This window comes from Cervus elaphus, chromosome 30, assembly GCF_910594005.1.
Source record: "Cervus elaphus chromosome 30, mCerEla1.1, whole genome shotgun sequence".
Taxonomy (NCBI): Eukaryota; Metazoa; Chordata; class Mammalia; order Artiodactyla; family Cervidae; genus Cervus; species Cervus elaphus.
Genome location: NC_057844.1, coordinates 12891620 through 12916106, shown reverse-complemented (window position 1 = coordinate 12916106; position 24487 = coordinate 12891620). Strand labels below are relative to the sequence as shown.

At 38.4% G+C, this 24487-nt stretch overlaps 1 protein-coding gene across 1 annotated transcript in view; it reads left to right on the top strand.

Annotated features, from left to right (window-relative positions):
• The window catches only part of VWA8 (von Willebrand factor A domain containing 8), a 366079-nt gene that overhangs the window by 145041 nt on the left and 196551 nt on the right, over positions 1–24487 (top strand). Inside the window, exon 21 of the mRNA XM_043892308.1 lies at positions 9366–9442. Coding sequence (XP_043748243.1) covers positions 9366–9442 — 77 coding nt within the window. The remainder of the gene's footprint in view (positions 1–9365; positions 9443–24487) is intronic.

Below are 24487 nucleotides of genomic sequence, written 5' to 3'. Positions count from 1 at the left end.
TTTCTGTCTTAATTACTTCCCAACAATTAAAAAAATTGTTTTTTTCCCCTGAATTTTCATAGCATTTAATTTTGAAATCTTTTATACACTATGAAAATCAGTAAGCATATATTTAATACTGACTAAGGAGGACACTATACACATTGTTACTACATAATTACATATAATCCTTTGTATCTCATACCATCTGTTAATTAGAGGCTTATAATGAACAGATTTAGTTTTTTCCTGGTATAGGCTTAGTAAATGTTTGTTGAATTATTTAATATTGAGATACTGTGAATATTTTATTGCCAAAATTAAAGAATGTGTGGATTTTGTTAATTAATCATCTGAACTGAGCAGTGGCAGATTGCTGCTGTGTAACATCAGAAATACACCATGTTGCTATGCCGGAATAATTGTCTAATGTCTATAGATGGACAGAACAGTTTGTCCAGACTTCTGCCCGCCTGTGTCCCCAGCTGGTAGTGGCAGCAGGGAATTTGATAACAAAGTGTGCCGTGTTTCTTGTAGCTACAGTGGCTTAGGAGTCCCAAGGCTATAAAATATTTGGTTTCATCAAGCATAATGATATCTTTATTTGATATCATATTATTTTGTGTCCCTTCTGAAACCTCTTGCTATGAAGTTGCCTAAAGTACAATATGGAAATTCTTTGCCATGCTGCACACTCTCTCTTGCTGTTGTTCAGTCACTAAGACGTGTCTGACTCCTTTATGGCACCAGGGACTGTAGCCCGCCAGGCTTCTCTGCCCATGGGATTTCCAGGCAAGAATACTGGAGTGGGTTGCCATTTCCTCCTCCAGGGGCTCTTCCCATCACAGGGATCGAACCAGTGTCTCCTGCATTGGCAGGCCGGTTCTTTACCATTGAGCCTCCAGGGAAGCCCGCGTGTTCTCTTTGATCTTCAGTTTATCCATCCAGTGTTTCTTAGTGAGTGTTTTTCTTGCCTTTGTTCTGAATCTGTATATTGCTCTTGTAAGCACGTTGATTTCTTCCCCACCCCCACCACAGTATTTGTTTTGGCTGCTTTGGTTATACCAAGTGACCGAACTACCAAAGAGTCTAACCTTGCCATTTACAGCAGCACATTATTTCAAAGGGAAATTTCAAGGATGTGGATTTTATTATTCCTGTTTGAAAAGGAGCTTTTGACTTTGCCAGGAAGGTTTATCAGTGTGTTTTAAAGCCATGCAAACTAGTAGTACAATTAAAAGGTGTGTTGTTTTACCTGACTTTCGGGTACTGTTTCTGGATCTGTTACAGGGAACCTGTTTATGCACATGTTTGGAACTGTTTACTATGCAGTTTATTTATTTATTTATTTATTTTACTATGCAGTTTAATTATTTTTTCTGGATACATAAATAATGTATGTTCACTGAGAGAATTTGGAAAATAAGAAATTTCTAGTGATTCCTAAAGCAGGGACCTCTCACTGTGTTATTGGATTAAGAACTGTTAGAATAAGATCGTGTTTGGAGATTTGCTTGTCTAGGCCCTCTTTATTCAGATGAATGAAGATGGTGGTATAAATCTCTACCTGAGACAGATTAAGGAGGATTGACTGTCTGAGTCTCCCAACTGCTTATATAGTAAGTATATTTTCAGGCATTTTAGACAAAGGATTAAAAGTTTCAACATTTGATGAAAACTCTATGGTTATTTTTAAAAAGCAATTTATTTCTCCTGATGCTACTATAATACTAGCTTTTTAGTTGTTATGTTTGACTGCAATTGGTATTTATTGATGACATTCACACAGTTAGTGTTTCTAAGGAAAATTAGGACTGTATGAAAAAAATCTTTAAATTTCATACAAATGGAGCCAAGTCTATGGAAGTTACTGAAGAATTAGGAGGAACTGGAGGGAAGGCCAGAAGTTAAGACGCTTCAGAGAGCACTTGGCAAGCTGAGCACTAGCCATGGCAAGCAATCACTTGGAGACCACTTTAAAAATTCCTGCAGAAGAAAGAAAAATTGACTTCCTCATCTTCTCCCTTCTGAACCTTGCATACAGGGAGTTCCTGGATACATGTTTTAGGCTGTTTTATAATCTTTGAGTAACTGATTTATGACTCCATGACTTTAGAATAATAAGCTTTCATGTAAAGCAATTCAGGGAGACTACCTCCTGACATTCTGTTTTGCAATATAGTGAAGCAGAGAACAGCCCCCTCTTTTAAGTCAGAGTGAATTTGCCTTTAAAATCCCATTGTTTGCAGGATCCTAACTGCTTAGAACTTAAGTTTGTGTGCTGATCTTGCATGCTCAGATCTGATAGACAGAGTGCCTGAAGAACTATGGATGAAGGTTCATGACATTGTACAGGAGTCAGTGATGAAGACCATCCGCAAGAAAAAGAAATGCAAAAAGGCAAAATGGTTGTCTGAGAAGGCCTTACAAATAGCTGAGAAAAGAAGAAAAGTGTAAGGCAAAGGAGAAGAGGAAAGACATACCCATCTGAATTCAGAGTTCCAAAGAATAACAAGGAGAGATAAGAAAGACTTCTTCAGTGATCAACACAAAGAAATAGAGGAAAACAACAGAATGGGAAAGACTAGAGAGCTCTTAAAAAAAAAAAAATTAGAAATACCAAGGGAACATTTCATGCAAAGTTGGTCCCAATTAAAGATAGAAGTGGTATGGACCTAACAGAAGCAGAAGATATTAAGAAGAGTTGACAAGAATACACAGAAGAACTAAACAAAAAAGATCTTCATGACTCAGATAGCCACGATGGTGTGATCACTCACCTAGAGCCAGACATCCTGGAGTGTGAAGTCAAGTGGGCCTTACGAAGTATCACTACAAACAAAGCTAGTGGAGGTGATGGAATTCCAGCTGAGCTATTTTAAATCCTAAAAGATGATGCTGTGAAAGTGTTGCGCTCAATATGCCAGCAAATTTGGAAACCTGAGCAGTGGCCACAGGACTAGAAAAGGTGAGTTTTCATTCCAATCCCTAAGAAAGGCAATGCCAAAGAATGTTCACACACTTGCACTCATCTGACACATTAACAAGGTAATACTCAAAATTCTCCAAGCCAGGCTTCAAGAGTACGTGAACCGTGAACATCCAGATGTTCAAGCTGGATTTAGAAAAGGCAGAGGAACCAGAGATCAAATTGTCAACATCTGTTGCAGCATAGAAAAAGCAACAGTGTTCTAAAAAAACATCTATTTCTGCTTTATTGACTATGCCAAAGCCTTTGACTGTGTGGATCACAATAAACTGTGGAAAATTTTCAAGAGATGGGAATACCAGACCACCTGACCTGCCTCCTGAGAAATCTGTATGCAGGTCAAGAAGCAACAGCTGGAACCAAACATGGAACAACAGAGTGGTTCCAAATTGGGAAAGGAGTACATCAAGGCTGTATATTGTCACCCTACTTATTTAACTTATATGCAGAGTACATCATGCGAAATTTTGGGCTGGATGAAGCACAAGCTGGAATCAAGATTGCTGGGAGAAATATCAATAACCTCAGATAATGCAGATAATACCACCTTATGGCAGAAAGTGAAGAGGAACTAAAGAGACTCTTGATGAAAGTGAAAGAGGAGAGTGAAAAACCTGGCTTAAAACTCAACATTCAGAAAACTAAGATCATGGCATCTGATCCCATCACCTCATGGGAAATAGATGGGGAAACAATGAAAACAGTGAGAAACTTTATTTTGGGGGGCTCCAAAATCACTGCAGATGGTGACTGCAGCCATGAAATTAAAAGACGCTTGCTTGCTTCTTGGAAGAAAAGCTATGATCAACGTAGACAGCATATTGAAAAGCAGTGGCATTACTTTGCTGACAAACGTCCATCTAGTCAAAGCTATGATTCTTCCAGTAGTCATGTTTGGATGTGAGAGTTGGACCATAATGAAAGGTGAGCATTGAAAAATTGATGCTTTTGAACTGTGGTGAGAGTCCCTTGGACTGCAAGGAGATCAAACCAGTCAATCCTAAAGAAAATCAGTCCTAAATATTCATTGGAAGGACTGATGCTGAAGCTGAAGCTCCAATACTTTGGCCACCTGATGAGAAGAACTCACTCATTTGAAAAGACCCTGATGCTGGGAAAGGTTGAAGGCAGGGGGAGAAGCAGACGGCAGAGGATGAGATGGTTGAATGGCATCACTGACTTGATGGACATGAGTTTGAGCAAGATCCGGGAGTGTTGGTAAAGGACAGGGAAGCCTGGCATGCTGCAGTCCATGGGGTCGCAAAGAGTTGGACACGACTGGGCGATTGAACTGAACTGAACTGATGCTTGATTGTGTCCAACGCTTTGTCACCCGATGGACTGTAGCCCACCAGGTTCCTCTGTCCATGGGATTTCCCAGGCAAGAATACTGCAGTGGGTAACCGTCCCCTTCTCCCGGGGATCTTCCCAACATGAGAATCGAACCCATGTCTCCTTTGTCTCCTGCACTGCAGGTGATTCTTTAGCGCTGAGCCACTGGGGAAGCCCTGAACTTAAGTTTGCTTTTCTCCAAGACAGAAGAGTTACCTCCCACTGATGTGGCTGGTGTGAGGGTGTGGGTGGTGAAACACTGGAAGGGCGGGTAGGCATGCAGCAGAAGACTCGAAAAACATCAGGTTCCTTCTCTTTGTTGGCCCAACGGGAGCAGAATGTTGCTGAAAGAGGTTTCTACCTCTTTCAGCAAGAGCAAACTATATGACGCCCCTTTCCTTTTCTTCTGTTCTTTCCTCAAATTTTATTTTATTTTAAAATATTTATTTTATTTTAAAATATTTAATAAATTAAAGTATGTTTTCCTCCTGTCCTTAGGGGCTTAACAGAATCATTCCTCCTCCTAACCCTGTAGTCAAAGAGCCGTCCGACTCCTAGCTCTGTAAAGGTCCTTCTTTCTAGTACCTTGTCACAGAGAACATGATGAGACAAAAGAGTAATGCTTAAAGAAAGTGCCATCCTTTTGAGACAATTCATAGTTATTTGATCATCTCTCATTCCATAGGTTCCTTCTTCTTTTTAAAATTTTCGTTCCCTTTTGTTGTTGTTACTGTTTGTTGCTCAGTCGGGTCCGACTCTTGTGACCCCACGGACCGTAGCCTGCCAGGCTCCTCCATCAGTGGGATTTCCTAGGCAAAAATACTGAAACAGATTGCCATTTTCCCCTCCAGGGGATCTTCCCGACTAAATATTATCTTCCAGAAGAGTCAAGTGTGAGGTAAAAGCTATTTATTTTGTGCCAATTTTTATTAAAGGATACACATTGTATATATAAGGTAATGATTAGTAAGTAAAGATAAATATCCACAGGAACAAAATGAAAATGGTAGCAGATTTATTTTGACAATTGCACATTGGGTAGTTTTTTTGTTTTCTAAACTTCTCGTTGAGAAAAATGAGTATGTGTGGCTTTTGTAATGGAAAAATAAGATACTGTTTATGTATTTATTCAATTAAAGTAATCCTCAAGATTTTTTTGTTCTAGGCGAAAACTGTGATTGGAAAGAACAGATCGCTGTAACTGTCTCATTTTGCTCAGGATATTTACAGAAATTCCTTCCTGGGTTATGGTTTTAGCATTTCCTCGAAGGAATTATTGGAGCTTTTAAAATGAAGCCAGAAATGACCTGATGAGATCTCTGTGTAAGAAAAGTAACTAAACAAATGGTGGACTGGCCAGTTGTAAATCTGGAGGCGGGAGGCCCAAGAGGACCCTTTCTAGGAGTCTGAGCACAGCGATGGGCTGCCTGGAGCAGTGACAGTGAGCCGGAGAGGCAGGAGCAGGTGTGCGAAGCAGGCACCGCAGAGTCCACCTCTCCGAAGTTAAACTGCCTTTTTAATACTAGACTTCCCTCCCTACCCAGAAGAGGCCCCTCGCCTCCCAGTCTCATGTGTCTTTAAGTAGCATCACGTTCCACCTTGTTGCCCAAGACAGAAAGGTTGATTTCTCTCGCCTCACATCCAGCTCATCCTCATATCTTGTAAGTCCTTTCCCCTAACTGTCTCTTAAGTATGTTCATACCTCTCAGCTCCTTACTTGAAGCCACCACCATCTCCGGCCTGAGTTTGTTAAGAAGTTTCCAAATGGCTTTCCTTTGCTTTCAGTCTTGTTCTCTGTCCTGTCATTTCACCAGAATGATTTTCCAAAAGTGAAAATCTGATCCTGTTACCCCTCTACTTCAGTGGCCTTTTGGTGCTATTCGGAAACAGACCAAACTCTTTCCCCTGGCTTCCAGGACTGCCAGAGCTAGACCCTGCCCCCTGCTCTAGGCTTGTTCCGGATTATTCCCTTCCTCACTCCTGCTCCTTGACTTCACTTGGACCCATCCGGTGCTCCAGCTCTCTAGTACCCCAAGTCTTTACACATCCTGCCCTCTCCACCTGGAACACTCCTCTTTCTCCTCCTCCCCGTAACCTCTTTAATTCCTTGGTGATTCAGCTGGAAGATCACTGCATGGTGGGACTTCTGAGCCTTTGGTTAAATCTTCAAGACCTTTGGATGTTCCGTAGCAGAACACGTCACATGTAAGTTCTCTACATACAAATGAGTTCTGTTCTGAGAGAGCTCATTCGTAAGTCCAATTTATTTGTAAGTACAACAAAGCTAAGGCCTTCCCTGGTGGCTCAGGGGTAAAGAATCCGCCCGCAGGGCAGGAGCTGCGGGAGACCTGGGTTCTCTCCGTGGGTTGGGCAGGTCCCTGGAGGAGGGAATGGCACCCCACTCTAGTGTTCTTGCCTGGAGAATCCCACAGACAGAGGAACCTGGAGGGCTACAGTCCATAGCGTCACAAAGAGTCGGACACGATGGGAGGGATTTAGCACGCACACACAGCAAAGTTAGCCTTGGTACCCAGCGGTCACAATCAGCTGTGTACTGCTGCCGTTATGCTTTTGGACCCCCTGGGCTTGAAATAGAGACTGTACCCTTTACAGTGTGTACAGTAAAGTACACTTACAGAGGATGCATGCACACGGCAGTGTGCACCAGACATCTGAACCCATTTATGTCAGCGGACATGCAAACGCACGTTTGCACCTCTGAATGTTCGCAACCTGAAAGTTTGTATGTAGGGGGCTTGCTGCGTTTTGTTTCATTGTCTGTTTCCTACTGGGTTGTAAGCTATGAGTGTGGTTAGGGGTTGTAGTTACTTTATTTATCATTGTATCCCACTCAGCTAGTACAATACTTAGAACATTAGGTGCTAAAAAGGTTGATAAAATAGACAAAGGAGATATGGAAGGAAGGAAGGGAGGGAGGAAAGAGAAGTGGAGGAGAAAGGAGTGAAAGGAAATAAAAAGGAAGAAGAGAAGAGAAGGAGGGAGGGAGGGAGGAAGAAAGGAAGGCAGGCAAAAGTTTTGCAAATTGAAACTACAGAGATTCTAGTGACGTTTTGAATGAGAGCAGGGAAAAAATACAGTAGTCAAAAACATTCTGAGACTCATTCATTGACCAGCTGGGTATGAGGCCATACTGTTCAGAGTGGGTTAAAAAGAAAGGAGAGTAGGTTTTGGTGGAAGCATGATGAGTTCAGTGTGAACATCTGGTACAGAAGCTCAGTTGACAATTCAGAACAGCAGATCTCATCTCAGCTGGGACTTAGGAGAGATGTGTGAGCTATTTGAGATGGCTGAAGTGCAGGGAGTGGGTCAGAGTCCCAGAGAGAGTATATGGAGCCAGGAGACAGATGAGGCTGGAGTCGGGAAGACTCTAAAATGTGTTAAAAGTAGCACATACCAGCCCCAAATGGAGTCCGTACGTTAAACTCTAACCACAAAACCCAGGCTTACCTTGATTATAGTTTCAGCCTCTCCCAGAAATGGAGTCTTAAACCAGTAAATGAGGATCACCTGGTCAGCCATGATGAGGTCACTGGCCCAAGAGACCCCTTAGGATAATGACCTGTCACAACCTGCTGTAACAATTTTGCTAGTAGAACTTCCTTGTCCTGCTCCTTTCTGCTTATGAAAGTCTCTTCTTTTGTGCTTCTCCTTTCTATCTGCTAGATTCATGAAACATTGAATAAGGTCAATAAGACTTTCAAAATTTACTCAGTTGAATTTTCTTTCTTTCTTTTTTTTTTTTTTTAACACATTGAAAGAAGACATAGCAAAGGACCCTCTTAATGGCAGTCAGGGACTTCACATTGCATCCTACATTTATAGGGCATGTAATGGCAACTTACTCCTGTATTCTTGCCTGGGAAATCCCATGGACAGAGGAGGTACAGTCCTTGGGGTCACAAAAAGTCAGTCACGACTGAGTGACTAACACAACACAACAACAACAGCTCCTAAAATTGCTCAAGAGGAATGTGAAACCGCAAGGAGGAATCTGTAGTCTTGGAAGCGGGGAGGGAGCATGAGCTCCCCACAGTGGTTTTTCATGACTTGTTCTTTTAAGAAACCCTTTTGTGTTTCTGACAGTACAATGCACTTATGATATTTGTTTTTCCCTACGTTTCTTGAATTGAACAGAGCTGATATAATTAACACACAATTTGTTTGTCTGAACGTATTTATTTAAAATTTTGTGTTTATTGCAACATGCCATTTAAAACCTATATAGCTTTGTACCATGTTTGACGGTGGACAGTGTAAGAAATCAATAAAGGTATTTTTATTGCTACAACATATGTTATAAAATGCAGCTTTTTAAACCACTTCTACTCTTCCCACACAATCCACTTTTTAGAAGTTGTACATCCCATTAATAGAGTGGTTCATCTCTAAGTGAAAACTTTGAAATGGAGCAATAGCATGGGAGTGGATTCCATTTTTAACAGCTTGTCCTCTACGAAAGGACAGCAACCTTGGCGTCAGTAAATTGTGAGAAAATGAGGGCATTTCTAGGAAGAGAAGATATAGTTGAGACTTGTTAATAAACCCTGATTATAATTTCAGGTTTCCAAGGTCTTAAAGGACTAGAAAGTAGGATAAAAGGAGAATAAATTAGTGTTTAATTAAAGCAAAAGAAGTACAGTATTGTATTTATCTTTATATAACTAAAAATCACAATTCTGAAGAGTGGATTAGAAATCTGTTTTTACTCTTCCTTGATTTCCTTTGCTGCCATTCTTTAAATCTGAAATATTCTGGCTCTAATATTTACACCTCAGTGTAAAATGAAAGAGCAGAAAATAAAAAACAAGTTGCAGAAGGCTAAAGATAATTTTGAATTTCCTTTTAAATAAGAAGAACTTAGAGCTAGTGTATTTAGAAGTCAGTTTAAAAAAAAAACTATGTCATAAAAGATGTGCTGTATGTGTTTCCTAGTTTGGTTTGCATTAGCAATAAACTAGGACAGATTATCGGTAAGAGATTATTCTGGTTTGTTTTACCTCCACACAAGTTCCTTTTTTGTTTAATGCTTTCTGTGTGATTACAGGGTGTAGGAAAAAACAAGATTGTTGATAGATTCCTTCACCTGCTCAGCAGACCCCGAGAATATATCCAGCTGCACAGGTAAGAGGGTAAAACCCACAGCCTCTTAAGAGCTGGTCTAATCATTTATTTTGCTCCTAGTACAATTTTAAAATATTTTCTTAAAGGCCCATTTTTAATATTCCAGTTTATTTCTTTTCCTTCTGCCCTTATCTCTCCTCTCCTTAAAAGGTAATAAAACCATGCAAAATTTATTTTTAAAGTGACTAATGCTTTATAAACATGAATTCATAGATATTTTGTGGACAAAGTGATGAACATTGCATTCAGGGAGTAGTTTTCATCAACATAAAGGCTCTTAAATTAGAAGAAAAGAATGTGGAGACTAAGCTCACTCTCTAACAGGAAGTTAACATAGCTCACAAGGAGAAATAGTGAACCATGTGAATCTCAGGTGTGAGATAAGGAACTCAAAAATATGAAGAAGTAAATTATTACTCTTGCCTTCTTGGAAAACACTTTATGGATTATTTAGTTTTGTGTGGTTTGCTGGTCCAGGGATAGCTTTTAATCAAATAGATTTTCTCAGCATGGATTGTTTTTAGCTTTATCAATGAACCTGTTCTTAATCTTTCTAAAATAAAAAATACGCAGCAGATCCACCAAAAGAGAGAGAAAAAAATTCAGGAGTATACCAAGTAATAAGCAAATTAAAACTAGATTGAATTGTTATTGTTTTAATACCAGGAGATTAACAAAAATACTGTGTAGTGGAAATAACCCTGGATTGAGTTACAAGAATTGGTTTTTGTTTTGAGTCCTTTTACTAGATAATGATGTGTTTTTCAGAGAAAAATATAGGAGAAAAGAAGGTAAAGTTAGTGGACCAAAGCAGAAAGAGAAGAGTACCAGAGTAAAGCTGAGCGATGGTCAAACACTCCCTCTTGGCATTTACGCCTCTGGTTGTGATGCAGTCACTGGTACCACATTGGTCCTACCACAGTGCACGTGTGCGTGCTAAGTCACTTCTGTTGTGGCTGAGTCTTTGTGACCCCATGGACTGTAGCCCGCCAGGCTCCTCTGTCCATGGGATTCTCCAGGCAACAATACTGGAGTGGGTTGCCATGCCCTCCTCCAGGGGATCTTCCCGAATCAGGGGTCAAACCTGAGTCTCTTCACTAGCACCACATGACTCACAGACACTGGTAAAGGAACAACCACTAGAGACTGGTGAGCTGAACAATTACCAGAGCTCCCACACGGTTAGGAGCCTTCATTAAACTTACTCCTGGGGTTCAAAGATGTATGCTGTGAAATCTATGCTTTAGAAGTAGGATAAATCTGTCCCTAGAGTAAAAGCTATTCTATGCCCCCCTTAATAAGTTTAAAAATAACTCTTGAAAAAAAACAAGTATGTTTGCTATTTAACACTATTTTGTAAGTTTTCCTCATACAAAATGATTTTAAAAATGAAAGGGTTAGATGTTGGGGGGAAATGTTTTGGAAACAATTAAACCGATTCAGAAATAAATTAGCTGCTTAGCTGAACAAACTTACCATTGAATTTTGAAAGAAGACTACAAAATCCAAACATTTAGCAACAGAGTGTTTACAATATCAAGCATTTCATAGACTATTACTAGACATACAAATAAGCAGGAAAACTGGTCAATAGAAATAGACCCCAAAATGACAGATGATTGAGTTAGCAGATAAGGACTATAAAACAGTTGCCTTAAATATGTTCAAGCATGTGAAGGGGGAATCAACATAATGAGGGGATAATTAGGAATTCTCAGTACAGAAATAGCAACCTTAGAGATGCAGTCTCACATACAGGCAATTAAAATCTCAAAAAAAGAAAAGATGGGGGACAAAGACCAGGGCAGAATATTATTTAAAGATGTAATGATGGAAAATTTCCCAAATTTTGTGAAAAGCTTTAAGTCACCAGGAAGCTCAGTGAACCTCAAGCAGGATAAGCAGGAAACCACAGCAAATGTAATCAAATTGTTTAAAATTGAAAGAGGAAATCTTTAAAACTGCAAGCAAAAATAGTTAAATAAATAAATAAGGCATATTACATATAGGGGGGAAATCATAAAAATGACCACTGACGTGTCATGAGTAACCACAATTCAGTGAAATGGTTGTTTTTCAACAGCCAAAAGAATAAAAAGTTAGTATACATTAGTATATCTGGCAAAACATTCTTTAGAAATGTAGACATTCTTAGATGAGCAAAAACAGAGTATTTTTTTTTTTTACCAGCAAACCTGTGTAATATAAGAGAATTGCAGTTCAGTATTCTCTGTGAGCATAGATACAAAAATTCTTAACAAATATTAACAGGTCAAATTCAACAATATGTAAAAAGGATAATGCATCATAACCAAATGGGTTTTAATCCCCGGAATGTAAGGTTGGTTTAACATTTGAAATGAAATAATGTAATTCACTCTATTTACAGCATAAAGGAAGAACCATATGATCATTTCAGTCATTGCCCCTGCCCTGCTGAAAAAAAGCCAACAAACAAAAAAATTTGGTAAAATGCAATGTTCATTCATGATAAAATGTCACAGCAAATTACAAATATCTGGAAACTTCCTCAACCTGTTAAGAGGCATCAATGAAAAACCTATAAGTAACTTGTATTTACTGGTTAAAGAAAAAAAACAACAACTAAATACTTTCCACCCAAGATGGGGGCAAAGGCAAGAATATTCACTGTTCATAATTGTGCTAGAGGTCCTTGCCAGTGCAATAAGGCAAGAAAAAATAATAAATGGCACATGTTTAAATAGAAGAATTTAAATTGTCTTTATTTAGAGATAGCATGATTATGTACATAGAAAATTCTAAGAAATCAAAAAAACTATCACAACTAGTAAGTAACTTAAGCAAGGTCACAGGATACAAGGTCAATCTACAGAATCAGTTGTATTTTTATATAAAAGCAATGGACAATGGGAAAATTATTTAAATACTTATTATAAAACACAAAACATTTAGGAATAAATTAAACAAAATTTGTGTAAATTTTAATTTAATAATTTTAACTGGGCATGACCAGGTAGGTCATCTCAACTCGTAAGCTTTTATAGCTCACTTACGTAGCTTCAGAAAACTTTTCCCTATCTTTGTATTTCTCATAGTTCTTCTTTGTATGAATTATGCTTTATATTCTTTTTTTTTTAATTTACTATGTCAAGATTACAAGACTAGGTGTTTTTGAGATATAGAAAGAAATAAGAAACATAGTCCCTATCTTTAAGGAGCTGTAATACTGTTCTTATTTGTAATTATTTCAATCTTTTACGTTCTACTGAATCTAAAAAATTAGCTCCTTGTTTCCCTTACCTTTAAGCCTTTCCACCAGTTTTTTCCTTCTACATGGACCAAGTTTGGGGAAAATAATAAAAGAATCAAAATGTTGAACTAGTTTGCTAGTTTTTGCTTAAATAACTTTGATTTGTAACATATCATAGTTCCACTTTTTGAGCCACAAGACACAAAGCAAGACTCGTATTTTACATTTTAAGGATGATACAGTGAGCATTGCAGTTATTCATTCTTAGGAGAATTTGTGCTGTTTTATCTGTTTCATTTTGGTTGTATTGTGTTTAGTCCAGACTGTTTAGTGGTGCCCTTAAAAATATGTCCAGAAATACAGAAGTCACTTTATATGAGATTCCTTTTGAATGATGGGGCAGTTTTTAACTTTCTGTATATTGGACATTAAAATATTTTTAAAGAAAGATATGTTAGGCTGAGCTAGCTCCACTAATTCTGATTGTGGATTATGAAGTTCACTTAATACAATAAACAAAAAAGGAAGCAAAGAAACATGCTTAGTAATCATTCCTAGTCTGTGTCACCATCACATTCATTGTAAATAGGCCTTTTGGTTATAATTCATTGTCTTAAATAGTTGTAAGAAGTTTTAATAGATCTTATTTTTCTAGGAATTACTCCTTGTCTTCTAGTTATTAGCATAAACTTGTTTATAATGTTGCTTTATGATATTTTGATGTCCTTAGGCCCAGTAACGATATCATCATTTTTACTCCTAGTATTGGTTACTTACCTTCTCTCTTTTTTTCATGGTCACTTTTGCCAGGGAGTTATCAGTGTTTTTGTTCTGTTTAAGCAACCAGGTTTTGGCACTGTTGAACCTCTCTTTTGTGTGTTTCTTTTCTATTTCAATAACGTCTGATTTTATTATACCCTTCCTTTTATCTTCTTTGAATTTAATTTGCTGCTTATTTTTAAACTTTTTTATATGAATGATTAAATAATTGGTGTTTAACCTTTATATATGTGTTTGAAACTATCTATATTGGAGTCTCTTTTTGATACTCAGTTTTCTCATCTCTGTTGAATAGAAGTGGGCAGGGTCATCTTTTAGGTCTGTATTCTACTATCTTTAAATAGGAAAGAAGACAGTATTCAAGATGCTGTAGAAACTTTAGAAGATTAGAGATAAGGTCATCCCCCATTATTTTTAGTAGATTGGTTTCAGGACCCCATGGGTGCTAAAACCCACAGATGCTTACTCAAGTCTCTTATATAAAATGGTACAGTATTTGCATATAACTTGTGCACATCCTGTGTATACTTTAAATCATCTTTAGATTACTTGTAATACCTAACACAATGTAAGTGAGTGAAGTCACTCAGTCGTGTCCGACTCTTTGCGACCCATGGACTGTAGCCTGCCAGGCTCCTCTATCCATAGGATTTTCCAGGCAAGAATACTGGAGTGGGTTGCTACTTCCTTCTCCAGGGGATCTTCCCGACCCAGGGATTGAACGCAGGTCTCCCGCACTGCAGGCAGACTCTTTGCCGTCTGAGCCACCGGGGGAAGCCAATACAATGTAAATGCTATGTAAACTGTAAATACAGTATAAATGCAGTGTAAATAGTTGCCACATGAAAAATTCATGTTTTGCTTTTTGGAACTTCTGGAATTTTTTGTTGTCCCAGATATTTTCAGTTTGAGGTTGATTGATGCAGAAAGTGTGAATACAGAGGGCTGACTCTACCATGCTTTACTTTCTGCCTAGAATATCTCCTATACTATCTTTCATTGAGCAATAACAAATAATAGTGAAGAATTGCATGTTGATTATATCCCATGGTATTTCTGATTTTGGCTACATAAATATATAGATACATTGTCTATGAAGAAAAAGTCTAAATTCAAAATGTAGTAAAAAGTTCAGATAGATTTTTATTATTTTTGCTACAGCCCTGATTGCTATATCATTGACTGATGATAGTACTATGAATAAAATACCCACTTACATAGGCACTGGGGTACCTCTGTTTGTCAGTATTTGATATTTAATTTATTATGTAAAGTTGGAAGTAAAAAATCTCCATTTCTGTTTAAAATATATATTTTGAAAGGCTTTTCAACATGAAAAGTTTTTTTCTTTATTATGTACAACTTAATGGCTATATTTACCATACAACTTAATCTGATGAAGTTGTCCTAAGAGAAACGTATGTTTTAAAAAACCTAAAAATAGCAGTCGAAAAAAATGTTCGGAACTTCTCTGATCTATGGGTGACTTACTTAAGGTCATTAACTCTGTTTATTTTAGGTTCCTTTTAATGGATTTGTGATGTTACCATCTAAATAATCAGTCACACTCGATGTAGTTTATGGATGTCTTTCCAACAAAATTAGTTATGAGTCATTAAAAACATGATCTTCATAAGTAAAACCATCCCCAAACATGCATGAATAAAACTTATAACTAGTGTACTTTTGAGGATGGCCATCTTATGTTTTAAGATCAGATCTCATAAAATGAGCAAGCTAGGCAATTCATATTTTTTGTTAAAATCAAGATGTTGCCCTAAGCATATGATTTAGATAACTTTAAAGATTAATGCATATAATGACTTTTATGGTACATATTTCAGACAGAGGAGACTACATGACTCACATTTGTGAAGTGCATTTATTTACTTTTTTTTCCACAATGTTATTGTAATTTGACATTAAGTTAACTTGATATGGCAATTTCTGTAGCTATATTTCCTCCTTGGATATAAGTACACTTTTGTATTAAAATCAGAATTACCTTAATTTTGAAATATGTTACCAGATTTTTTTTTTATCTCCTACCCTTCATATATGGAGATGATGGCACAGGTCCGTTCATTAGCATGACCTACGTACTTGTTTATTTTTCCAATATTAATGTCCATTGTAAATATAGAGTGCTCAGGTCAACCAGGGAAGTCCCAATTCTCTCTTCTGTGAGATTTTCCCAGCGTATTCCAGACTAGACTATTCTCTATCCTGCTGACCAGTTTTGATCTCGTATCCATGCTGGTCTTTATTCCTCCCTCTAAAATACAATCTATTTCTCCTCAAATCCTTCAAGATTTGGTCCACTGTTAGTTCTACATGGAACTTTTCTGATTTGTCATTCTGGGTGTAACTTTTCCCTCCTCTGAAACTCCATAGGACTGAATTTGTACCATTGTGGTAGAAAGAACATGGGTTTTAAATATAAAATTATGTCTTTACCATTAACTTTTTGTGGTCTTGAACTCCTTGAGTCTTTATTTCCTTAGTTACCAAATTGAAATAATACCCTTCAAGATGGTTGTGAAAATTAAGGCAGTATGAAAAGGACCAACCATAATATCTGTACATTTTAGGCACCTAAATACTTAGGCTAACTCATAAATAATAGTTTCTTGCCATGTAACCCACTTCTCACTCCAAATGGCATTATAGTTAATTTCTATATCTTATTTCCATCTCCTCCTTTCCCCCAGTCATGTCTCCCTAGCTAAATAGGGAATTTTTTAAAGGTAGGAGTCTAGTTTGTTTATTATATATTAATTCATTTCCCCTGATTTTTATTTATTAGATTCCTGTTGTTTGCCAGGGGCTGCTTAGGGCACTGATGATGTACAGACGTTCTTGGTATCTGTAGGGGATCGGTTCCAGAACTCCCATGGACACCCAAATCCAGGGGGTACCTTACATGTGGCATAGTATTTGCATATAGCCTACACATATCCTCCCATATACTTTAAACCATCTCTAGATTACTTATAATACCTAATGCAGTGTAAATGCTATATAAATAGTAATAAATGCAATATAAATTATACACACACACACACACACATATATAGTGGCTGGATCACAATAAATTCAAGTTTTTGCTTTCTGGAACTTTGAGTTTCTTTTCCCAAATGTTTTCAGTCCGCAGTCAGTTGAGTCCTCAAATGTAGAACCTATAGGTGTGGAGGGCTGACTGTATAGATGATGATATTGATATTGATTAGATGTCCTTGCTTGCCGGTCAGTGGGCGACAGTACACCAGCATTTAAGATGCAATGTTGTATAGAAGCCAAGAAGGAAACATACATAGGTTCTGTGGGACCCTTGAAGAGAGGTACCCAATCCTCTGAGTATGTGCAAGTGATTTGGTGGAAGGGGTCTGGAGAAGGTGACACTCAAACTAAGTCTTCACAGATAAGTAGTAGTCTTCTAAGTGCAGAACACTGAAGAAGGCATTATGGTTGATGGCATATGCCATATATATATGGCGTATATTGAAAACTGGCTGTCTAAAAATAGGAAGTGAGAGACAGTTTGGACAGCGTGGCACGTATGTGTGTAGATGTGAGAGCTGATGCCAAGAGGAAGACATGGGACTTTGTGGGGACTTCATGGGCCTTGCTGAGGTTGGATTTTATCCTGAATGCAATGTGATGGAGTTAAAGCAAGAAAGATCATTAGGACCACAGTCTGTGGGTAGATCAGAGTCAGATGAGATTTAATCACAGAGAACACGAGGAGGTGATTGCAGTCATGCAGATCAAATTGTTGAGGTCAAACAAACATACTGGCAATGACCTATTGAAACAGGTTTAACTGGCTAATTTTTGATTGATAACTGTATCGAGGCTGAGGGGATAAAAGAAAAGTGGGTGAGAGGGGACTACTGCATCACATTGGAGCTGGTTGTTGTTAAAACTCTTGTTTTTCCCCTTTCATATTTTCGTATACTTTTTCTTCATGAAATCAAATGGGACAAAGTGAATTGTAAAACTGTAGCATCAACCTTCTCCACATCGACTATCCTGGAGTGAATGATGACATGCTTTAAAAAGCACAGCATAATTCAGCATATCAGACATTCCTCAGTCTGAAGAAAACTGAATGTGACAGTATAAATTTTAAGATTCATGAAGTCCCAAAGGGCAATAGATATATCAGGAGGAAATAGAAAAACAAAAAGCTTTTTTGAAGTCTCATGGAAAAAATTATGATTGAGCCATCAAGACTTTCTTAGCACTGATAAGAGGACTAGAGAACTGGAAACATGTCTGATGCCAAAGGTGCTAGGATAGTCCTTCTGTCTCATCTTCCCCCTTAAGAACTGGAAAAGGCTATTTCAGACACATTTTTATCAGCAGTTAATAGTTTTCCCACTAAGAATGTCTTCTACTGCCCCCGCTTTTTTACAGAATGAAGTATGCCAGTACCTCTAATTTTTCCATGCAGATCTTTAGATCTGCGATAATTTTTGACTCCAAATCCATTTAAATTCCTACATTATGTTTGCTTTTCCATAAAAAAAACACGTACATATTAACTACTCTGTTCTACGCTGTTTTCAGATTGTAACTCGTTTTTGCTCACAGCTGGCTGAGGTCAGCACCATTGCCACCTCTTTTTTTGCAGATGAGTACAGAAGCACAGACAGGTTAAACGCTTGTCTGAGGTCACACAGCCGGCTTCATGTATTCTGGCTTCAGCCTTATGCTCTAGCCACTGTACTGTGCTGTTTCTTGACCTTGTCTCACTGATCAGACATTATTTTAGTGATGGTAGCACATCAGTAAGTACTTCACCAAAGTACTAGCCATGTGTTAAGACTGTTGGCCAAGCAGTTCTTACATGTTTTTACTTCATTCTACATATAATAGCTTGATTTTTTGAAATTCTAACTTCACGTTCCTAACCCTTGCCCAACCTGATCCCAAAGTCTTTCCTTTGGCCAGTTATTCCATATTTTCCATTTTTTTTCCCCCAATAGTAATATCCTTCTCAAATTTCATTTTCTGTTTTCTTCACTGTTCTCCAGACTGTTAAACTTACTTTATCTCTTAACTCATCTTCCCTGAGAGGTTGTTGCTCAGTCGTTAAGTGGTGATTCATGTCCATTGAGTCTCTGATGCCATCCAAGCATCTCATCCTCTGTCACTCCCTTCTCTTCTTGCCCTTAATCTTTCCAAGGATCAGGGTTTGCTTCCTTTAGGATTGATGATCGCTGAGAGGTATCATCAGTAAATGTAACAGCTCTCTTTTCTCTCCTGTCACCCAGGTAATTCATAAAAACGTAAACTAAATCAGTGCCTGTGATCTTTTACAGGATGCTCCTCCCAGGCAGACACTGCTTCAGTTCTCTGGGCGCATCCCCCAAACAGTTGTTACTGTAGGCTATAGAGACAGGTGAATCAGAGCTGCAGACCAACCCTCAACTGTAGATCCTAGCAAGCGGTCTGCTCTAGACTGTCTTGGAAGAAAAGACTAGGAACAAGCAGGCTCCTATGGGATTCTTTTTTAGTTTTATTTCCTAAATCACAAGCTGAATAAGCTTGAGAACCACTGATGCAGTGTGTATTTTTTCTTAGTTTTGTTAAATCCCTTGCCACTAGAGAATAGCTACATTCTTTTCAAGTGTTGTGTACTTTTTTTTAGTCTGAGAAAAACTTCAAAAATCAAAAAAATGTAAATACAAACATATAGCACATAACATAGCCAAACTTGTTGCTCATATTTAACAACTATGAATATTTCTCCAATTTGACTCTACTTTTCTACTTGCAGAAAGAAAACACTAATTATAGCTAAAGCCACCTTTAACAACCATGCCAATCTCATCTCCCCTTCTTCAGGTCAGTCACTGTTGTCAGTTTAGTTTATAACCTCCCAGTCCTTTGTGTGTGTGTGTGTGTGTTTAACTTATAAAGCAAATTCATATTAAGAAAATAATTATTTCACACTGAAGTATTAGTCACTCAGTTGTGTCCGACTCTTTGTGACCCCACGGACTGTAGCCCACTAGGCTCCTCTGTCCATGGAATTCTCCAGGCCAGAATACTGGAATGGTAGCCATTCCCTTCTTCAGGGGAATCTTCCCTATGCATGGATCGAACCTGGGTCTTCTGTATTGTAGTCCTATTCTTTACTGTCTGCGTCCCTCCATTGTAAAAATCGGTGACACTCTGCTGGGGGGAGGGATTTTTTAAAACTTTCAGTCCTTAGTTGTAAGAAAAATAAACAGTATTACAATTGTTTCAATGTCAGAATATCATAACATGCTCAACATCATGTCCCAACCGCTTTCACACCCGCCCCTCTCTCTGGACCTCTCCAGTCGTCATCACCTGCAGGTTTCTCCCAGCAGCATCCTTGGTAGGACAACAGAGTAAAGAAGTATCTTGGGCCAGTGCCGTATACTTCCCCACCATCTTTTAATTCGTTAAGATCTAAAATGTTTTTTTTTTTTTGTTGGGCTTTATAAAGTGCCGTTCCTTGTAAGTGAGACAGCTACTGTTGTAGCCAGACTCCTCAGATGATGGCAGCAGTGACAACGTGAGCAGAAGGAGAGGGGGTGAGGGGCTTAAATGAAGCAAGTAGGTGTGTGTCCTAATGGGGTCGCTCAGCTGACAGCTCCGTTAACTGTTTCTCTTCAGGGAGACGTATCTGTAGTGTTCTGTGCAAGGAGAGATAAGAGCATTGCTGGAAAATCTAAGAATTATTCCTTTATTTGCTTTGACTTTATTGATTTATGTATCCAAATAGTCAACAAATACCGACTTCATGTACTCTAGAAGAGCCAGTGATGAAAGTGTTTGTGTAAGTACTTTTAGAGGCAGAGCTTTTAGGTGAAACTTTTGGGGAAGTAAAGGAGTCAGGATAAAAAGGCTGGGGAGGAAGAGGTGGATTTAGATAAAGTCTCATCTCAGCCTCTTCATAGGAAGCTCTGGAGCATGAGTGCAACTACTCGGTTATCCCACCTGGAAGCAGAGGGCCAGACTTTTTTGCCCCCTTATCTGTGTGGCACTAGTTTACAGGCTGCCCTTTAGGAGAGGGATGCAGAACCTCTAGCTACCCAGGCAGTTCTGGACAAGGAACTCCCCATTAGTGGCAAATAGTTCTTTGGAGAAGGGTGCAGCTGTGAGTTTTTAGAAGTCAATGCTGCAGAAACTGTGGAATGAGCGCCTTTGGTGGCAAAGGAGATCTAGGTAGGACACTACCAGCATCTACTACCAGAAACCTTTATTGAGATCATGTTGAGGTCATATTCTAGGGCTTGAGAAATACAGTAATGAACAAGAAGTCAAAGTCATTGCTTTCATGAAGCTTTCCTTCTAGTGGTGAAGAGAAGATATGCAATAAACAAGTAATTCAGTAAACTGAAAAATATCAATACTTTTGTTTGTTGTTCAGTTGCTAAGTCGTGTCCGACTCTTTACAACCCTATGAACTGCAGCACCCTGTCCTTCACTATCTCCCACAGTTTGCTCAGGTTCTTATCCATCGAGACAGTGATGCCACCCAACCGTCTCATCCTCTGTTGGCCCCTTCTCCACTTGCCCTCAATCTTTCCCAGCATCAGGGTTTTTTCCAGTCAGTCAGCTCTTTGCATCAGTGGCCAAAGTATTGGAGCTTCAGCTTCAGCATCAGTCCTTCAATGCATATTCAGGGTTGATTTCCTTTAGGATTGACTGATTTGATCTCCTTGCTCCAGATGATATACAAATGTCTGTAGGGTAATGTGATAATTAGTAAATGGATAAGTTTGGAAGCAATAACTATCTTTTTGTGTTGGGATTTACAGCAAGACATTCTAACATTTTAGCAGCTTTGTCTCTTGGAGATTCAGTGGTTGAATTGACCTACTATATGTTTGATCCATAAATGATTACTAATTATAGTAACTCAGGGCTTCTGAGAACTTGGACTAATGATAGTGTGGAATAGACTCCAGCCTATAGCAGAAGGTACCAGACCTAGCTTGAATCTGACCCAGGGGAAGTAGGGTTTTCAGGAATAAGGGTACCAGGGATACTGGTACCAGTGGGAAGGTTGGTGTGATAGTCAGGTAATCGAGGGGACAGAGGCAGAAGTAGATGAGACTTAGGAGATATATAACCTCTCTGAGCAAGTTCAATAAGTTGTGTGTCTCATTTCCTGTTTAGAATAGGAAATCAGGAACTGAGCAGGGCTGAGCCTGTAGCTTAGTGAAACTGAATAAAGCGAGGATAGCACTAGGAGCTCTGCAGTCTACTAACAAAACATCTTTCCTCTTACACACATCACATCCTGAATGTGATTTTCTTTTTACCAACTCTCAGTGGTAATGGTATAAGCTGTATATAATTGAACATCATTTCCACCAAGGACTTAAATTCTGCTGCATCACTTGAATGCTTTTACTAACAGATATTTCCTGGTTTCTGTTGGCAACTGATGAGATGACAGTGGTGCTACGTAGTCAGCATGCCCATTTGTGTTAAGGTACAGTTTTCAGCAATGCATGGAGTCAAAAAGTATGAACTATTTATTATAGAATGGGGCTAAAATAAAACAGAAGCCTCACATTTTTAAAAGAAAACATGAGTTTGGGTTACCTTTTTGAGCCCAAATTTCATCATAGGATTGTTGGAGGGATTAAGTGACGTATGTCCCATGTGTCTAGGGCAATGCTTGGTGTGAGGTAGGAACTGGCTTAAAATGAAATCTCTTCTCTGTAAATCTGTATTGTCTTCTATCCATAAATCATCTGCTGCTTCCTCTCTTCTTAGCTTTGGATTTGCATTTTTCTTCCTAAAATATCCACATTGATATCTCTGGAGCATTTTTAATCCAAATTGTCTGTCTCCTCATACCAAGTTTTCCTTTACAGATATCCTCCAGCCCCTTTTCTATATCCTGGTCATGGTGGGCATCAGTAAAGCAGTGTTGATTGTATGACTGATATAGGAAAGAAGGGATGTTTCCTTTCTCAGCTTATGGAATTCTGTATCCAGTCACTTGATCTGTAATCGGTGTACCTTTTACCTTTCTTTGTCCTTTATCTTGACATCCAGTTATTACAAAATCACGTCTACATTTTCCCAAGTCTCCCAAATATTTTCTTCCTCATGGTCACTGCCATACCTGGACTGTTGCAATATCTTCTTCTAGAATTGTGACATGTCTTTTCAGTTTGATCCTCTGGGGCCGTAAATCCTTCCCTATCTTCTCTTGTCTGGACTTTTGTAGTAGGCTCCTGCTTCAAAGCTCAGCCTCCAATCTGTCTTTCCCAAGCCTCGTACTATTTCAGCCAGTAAAGTTGATCATTTATTCTCCTGCTCAGAACCCTTCAGTGACTCCCACTGCCAGTAACATCAAGTCTATAGTCCTTCATTTGAGCCCCGTCTGCTTTACTAATCTTACTTCCACTCTTTCTTTCCCACGTACTTAGGCTTAAGCCATATGAGCAGCTTGTGGTTCCTAAGTATCACATGCATATTCATGACTCTGTAACTTGCCACTTGCAGCTCTTATAGCCTGGAATGCCTCTATCAAGTCTTACCTTTGCTTAATCAAAGTCTTTTCTTCTAGGAAAATTCCTTAGACCCTTCTCCTGTTCCTTCACAAGCAGATGTTTCCTTTCTTTGTGACATTAGTACAAAGCCCTTTTTAAAGGTGGGGAGCACGTACCAGGGGTTCAGGACCATCCACTGGAATGTGGGACAGTGTTAGAACTTATATTCTCTTTGCTGTTAAAAATATGAAATAAGCATTACCAACGATTAGTATACTGATTGACACTGGCATCCTCATTTGTTCAGATTGTCACATATGGGAAATGGGACATACCCAGAGAGAACTGGGGGGGTTCCTATCATAAGATGACAGTGGTGCTCTCAGGTATTCACTTGATTGCACAGTATGACAATATAACAGTTCACTTGCCCAGTTTAGTAGATTTATGGTTTATGTTAGTGTTAACTAAGCCAGCCCTCACCTAATGGACAGTGGTTTAAAAGATTTGTGGGAAAAAAAAAAAAAAAAACAGCAACAACTTGGGTTGAAAATAACATTAATAATGTAAACATAAAAAATAACATGAAATCGGCAGAAATTTATTTAAGTATAACCATTGCTGAAGCATCTGATTTGATTGGATAGAGACAATACGTACTCTTGAATAAGGTTACAGAGGACACCACACATGAGATGTATTCACTCCAAATGATTCAAAACGAAATACTGCCACAAAGACTGAACGAAGACTTGCACAGGATGTCACCAGTTTGATATAAAAATGAGACCTTTAAAGCAAAGCCAAAACTATTGCAATATTTTCTAATGAGATAGGAACTGACCATGAAAATCCTTTATTCTATACAGTCTCACCACTTATAATCTCACATGTAAAAGATCTGTCATACCTACCCATCTGTCTTTTACAAAGTCAAGAGTTCACAGTTGGTTGATCTGTCTGTGTGTTAATGGCTGTCAGAAAGTTGCTACATAACAGATAATTTAAAAATTAGAAAAACATTTAATTTGATCCTTCAAGCTGGAGGTCATGCTTTAGCAGTAAAGTAGAAAATAAGTCCTAAAAAAAAAAGCTCCTCTGGAGAGAATGTTTTTGAATTTGATGTTTATAACTGTTTCAATTAGGTTTTTTTGTGGCTGAAAATAATGTATGTCACTTGTAATGATATTGCGATATAATAATTATATGTTTGGTCTTCACTCCCTTTCTAAGCTTCTAGAAAGAGCTTCTAGAACACTTTCAGTTTCTTGTGTGATAGGGATATCTTTTCCTAAAATATTTGATCTTCATCTCCAGTCCTAAGACCCTTGGAATCTCCAGAGTGATAAGAGAGTCTAATAAGATGACTTTACATCCCTAGAGAATTGTCGAGTATGGAAAACCCACACATTCGGTGCCAGAAGTAGAAACAGAATCTAGTAGACTCCTAAAATGTCTCATGTCTGCACACTAACACAGTTTAAAATACCGTTTCCTACAAATGAAGAGTTTCAGTGGTTTTTGAACCCACTCGTTCAA